Source organism: Centruroides sculpturatus, unplaced genomic scaffold (assembly GCF_000671375.1).
Source record: "Centruroides sculpturatus isolate CEXI.00-Female unplaced genomic scaffold, Cexi_2.0 scaffold1274, whole genome shotgun sequence".
In the NCBI taxonomy this organism is placed as follows: domain Eukaryota; kingdom Metazoa; phylum Arthropoda; class Arachnida; order Scorpiones; family Buthidae; genus Centruroides; species Centruroides sculpturatus.
The window spans coordinates 63,148-67,437 of record NW_019385446.1 but is presented as its reverse complement, the minus strand read 5'-3'; the positions used below and the strand labels follow the sequence as shown (position 1 = coordinate 67,437).

The 4,290-nt window shown below is 34.8% G+C and overlaps 1 protein-coding gene across 2 annotated transcripts in view; it reads left to right on the top strand.

The window, feature by feature from the left end:
* Positions 1–3,689, top strand: part of LOC111639085 (integrin alpha-4-like) — a 25,400-nt gene extending 21,711 nt beyond the window's left edge. The window contains exons 12-18 of one of the 2 annotated variants that reach the window (XM_023384859.1): positions 1,862–1,953; positions 2,022–2,112; positions 2,180–2,225; positions 2,301–2,452; positions 2,514–2,671; positions 3,361–3,498; positions 3,568–3,689. In XM_023384859.1, coding sequence (XP_023240627.1) covers positions 1,862–1,953; positions 2,022–2,112; positions 2,180–2,225; positions 2,301–2,452; positions 2,514–2,671; positions 3,361–3,498; positions 3,568–3,651 — 761 coding nt within the window. In that variant the 3' untranslated portion in view covers positions 3,652–3,689. Of the gene's footprint in view, positions 1–1,861; positions 1,954–2,021; positions 2,113–2,179; positions 2,226–2,300; positions 2,453–2,513; positions 2,672–3,360; positions 3,499–3,567 lie in introns of those variants that run through there. The other variant, XM_023384860.1, reaches the window with a different exon arrangement.
* Positions 3,690–4,290: the final 601 nt, after the last annotated feature.

Sequence of the window (4,290 nt, the reverse complement as noted above, 5' to 3'; positions counted from 1 at the left end):
TGCCTCACAATAGTAATGCTTTGGATGTGTGGAAATCCATGAAATTTTTTAACTATAATTTATGTGAACTTGCCATGAAGTGGCTTTGCATTCCTGCCACTTCAGTTCCAGCAGAAAGATTATTTTCCAAAGCTGGAAATACTATCAACAAAAAGCGGAGTTCTTTAAAGCCAAAGAATGTACACAAACTTCTAGTTTTAAATTCATTATCGATTGAAGAACTGTATGCATTGGAACTGTAATTGAACTATACAAGTTGAAAATAAAATTAAGTTTTGTTTTTTTTTTAAATTGCTTGAGTTTATCTTGATTGAACATCGATGTTCCAATGAACATCGATCAAACATCGATGTGAAATCCGACATCGAAATTTAGCATCGATGCTTAGGCAAACATCGATGTTTGACATCGATGTTAAAATTATAGACATCGCACAGCACTGGCCGGATGCCCGAGCGGTCAAGGTGGTAGCCCACCGCTCTGGGGGACCCGGGTTCGAATCCGAACGGATCGAAAAATCCCCAGGAATTTTTCGGGGGGTGGTCCGTTCGGATATGTCGGGCCCCGTCCCTCACCACCCGGCAGCTCCATTGTGGGCCTGGCCGAACCCATAATGGGCTTGCAAAAAGAGTCCCTCTTCGTGCCCACAGAGCGGAAAGAGTTAAAAAAAAAAAAAAAAAAGAGGTCTGACGAGCGTGTCTGTACCGCAATGGGATTGGTCAGCATGAAAGAGAAGCAATGGAAATTTCTTTCGTGATACAAACCACTTTTATTTAAAATTTTGTGATTAGCTCATATCAAATTAATTTTAATGGTCCATTTTAGATCTTATTTTAATTTATTTCGAAACAAGCTTTAATTTAAAAATTGCCTATAATTATAATGTATATTAGAAAAAAGTAACATAAGATTGTATTGATGGAGTAAGGTGACTCAACTTGGGCGATCTACTAAGGTAGTGTTCCTTTCGAGAGGTATTTGACACGTGAAGAAAACCGGAAATTTCCACGTGACTAGCCCGTTGGCGAGGTGCGAACCCGCGACAACTATTAATTGTCAGCGGTTTTAACCACTCGATTTATCATTCGTGTTGTTCTTACTGCTGGGTAGTAAGAGCAACAGAGATTTATGTGCTGACCGCTGAGATTTTAAAACTTTCCAGTTTAATGTAATTAACTATTTGATATTTGCGTTATACAGTATATTGTATGATGATCAGAGAAATGCACGAGAGGTTGAAATATACAAAACAGTATTGACGGACGTTGGAATACAAAAATATTTAAACAAAAACAAAATAGCGTATAGAGAATGTAGTAAAATTATATTTTGCAAGTAAGAATATCTCTGAAAGTATCTCTGACAATTAAAGTTCTGGTTAGATATTAGATATTGTAGTCTTTGGAAATTTTCGCTCAACCTTTCTTAGAACAGGTGACAGTTTTAGTTTTATTGCACAATTGTCTTATTACACTGTTATTTGGGAACACAAAGTTTACTGAGCTACACAAAATGTGTTAACAAATGTCCCCATTGACTGGAGTGATGGCTTGATGATAATTTTATATACATTAGATATCCACAATAAAACCTCTAACGTTAACAAATTATTAGAAGTTTCGTTTATTCATTCTCTAAAAACCAAATATTTTATATAACCTTGAATCGAATCCGGACGGTCGAAAAACCCCAGGAATTTTTCGGGAGTGGTCCATCTGGATATTTCGAACCTGTCCCTCACCACCCAGTCTCCTCATTGTGGGCATTACCAAATCCATAATGCGTTAAAATAGGTCCTCTTAGTGCGTACAGAGCAGAGAGAATATAATAAATAATAATAAATGTTATATGTATATAACAGATATTGCCATTGGAGCACCATACGAATCAGAAAGAGGCGCTATTTACATATATCACGGTTCTCTCCATGGAATTAAATCTCAATATGTTCAGGTAAAATAATTATGGAAGTTTTATCGCCTTTACTGTGAGATATAATTATTCTATATATTTATATTTAGAGAATTTTTGCTGCCGAAATCGACGAATCTTTGACGGGTTTTGGTATATCTATATCGAGACCGGTTGACGTAGATTCAAATAATTATTCTGGTAAATTAAATTCACAGAAATTCATAATTCGTTACATGTAAAATTCAATTTTAGGTATTTATTTTAGATATTCTCGTTGGATCTTTTTTATCAGACAACGCAATACTCTTGAGGTAATTTATAGAATAAATAAAATATTCTTTAATTTAAAAGCAAACTAATTAACTGAATAATAAACTACTGCGTAGGTCTCGCCCCATTGTGCGGGTATTTCATAATATCACATTTCAGCCTCACCAAATAAATCCGAAGAAGTCATCTTGCAATTTTACTACAGGACATTGTTTTAAAACTATTTATTGTTTCGGATACGAGGGAATTTACGTACCCTTGAAACTCGGTGAGTATAAATTTGAAAATTAATATTACTTTATCAAGTATCTTAAGATCATATTTTATAGATTTTGTTGTGGAATTGCGTTCGTTTCGTCGAAGAAACTTTCTCCAACCTCGAGACTATTTCACAGATCATCGGAATAAACAAACTTCATTCATACGCCAGGAAATTATAATGAAAAAAGGGATAACCGACTGTATTAGTTATGACACTCATGTTCGAGTATGTACTACTATACCTCGTATTTATTTTATCATAAAATAATCATACGAATTACTTTCTTTTTCAACTCTTTCCGCCTTGTGGATATTAAGAGATCTTTTATCTATCCCATTATCGGTACGGCTGGATGACCAAGCAATTAGGATGAGAGCCTACCTCAATAGAGACATCCGGAAACGAATCCGGCCGGCTCGAAAAATTCCATGAATTTTTCGGATGTTGGGCACGCCCATCACCACACGGTTCGACTCACAATAAGCTTGATATAAAGGCCCTCTTAGTGACCACGCCTACCAGTGTGCGACTCTGAACATTGATACAAGATAAAATGAACAGAGGATAAAACCACTGAACTCTGGTAGTTGATGGTGGGTTCGCACCTCGCTAACAGTATGGCTACGTGGAGTTTTGCAATTTTTCTTCACGTTTGTAACACTTAGAGGCCAGTTTTCCTATCTACTTTCCTAGAAAGTCTTCTCGGGAGGCATCCTTTTTCGGCAGATTGCCTGCTAGTCGCATTGCCATGTACAGACAACAACTCTTAGTGCGCTCAGGGTGAAAAAAGTAAAAAAGAAAAAAGTATGAATTGTAGAAAAGTGTCTAGTATGATTATAGCTTATTTAATATAATGCATTATTAATAACTTTGCGAATTAAACTTAAGTTGTTTCTTTGGAATATTTTTGCCAGGGAGATTCCGACGATCAAGTGAATCCAATACAAATAAATTCGATTTTATTCTTAAAACATAATATTTCCGAAGAAGTATCGTTTTGTAAAGATTGTCCCGTTTTAGATCCTACGTTTCCAAATTTTACAGTTGGCGTGGTAAGTTAAAATCTTTACGAATTTTTTACTCTTATATCTGAAATTTTACAATAGAAGACTTATTTACAGATAAGTTTTCGTACTGGTTGTGCTCAGAGTGACAAATGTTCATCTGATCTGAAACTAAACGCCAACATATCTGGTCTGAGGTGAGTAAAAGAACTTGAATTAAATTTTCACTAAAAATAAAATAACAAAAAATGTCATGGTTAAAATCTAATGCCTATCCAACGAAGTTGTTACGTTACAGCTACTACCGTATGTGTTTAATTTTACTCTACGGTTGACTTTTTCGTTAAATATTGGGCTGCAATTTTCAAATTGAAGACTTATAAATTCCCACTTCTGCATTGAAGGATTTGGCAACGTCATTGAACACAATGCTTAATTTTAAATAAAAACATAATTATATTTTTATTATATTTAGTACAGTGCTATATAATTGACCAAGGCTTCGCTGTTTGGCGAACACGCGAAATAAAACTTACTGAACATAATATTATTACAAAATCTACTGGTGCTAACATTTTGACATTCTATAATTTTGTTTACATTACACATTTAAAACTAAGTTTTTAGTTCGTTTTTACAATATTTATTTTATATTTAATTTAACTAATTTGCAGGCATATGTGCGGCCATACGATTATATACTTTTCATTATTAAATAAAATCAATTTTCGTACACTAATGTTCCATGAACACTGCTAGTTCGGTCGTGGGTTCGCTTTTCTCCAGGAAGGGCTGGCCACATGGAGTTTTCTGGGTTTTCTCTACGTCTTTAACGCCTAA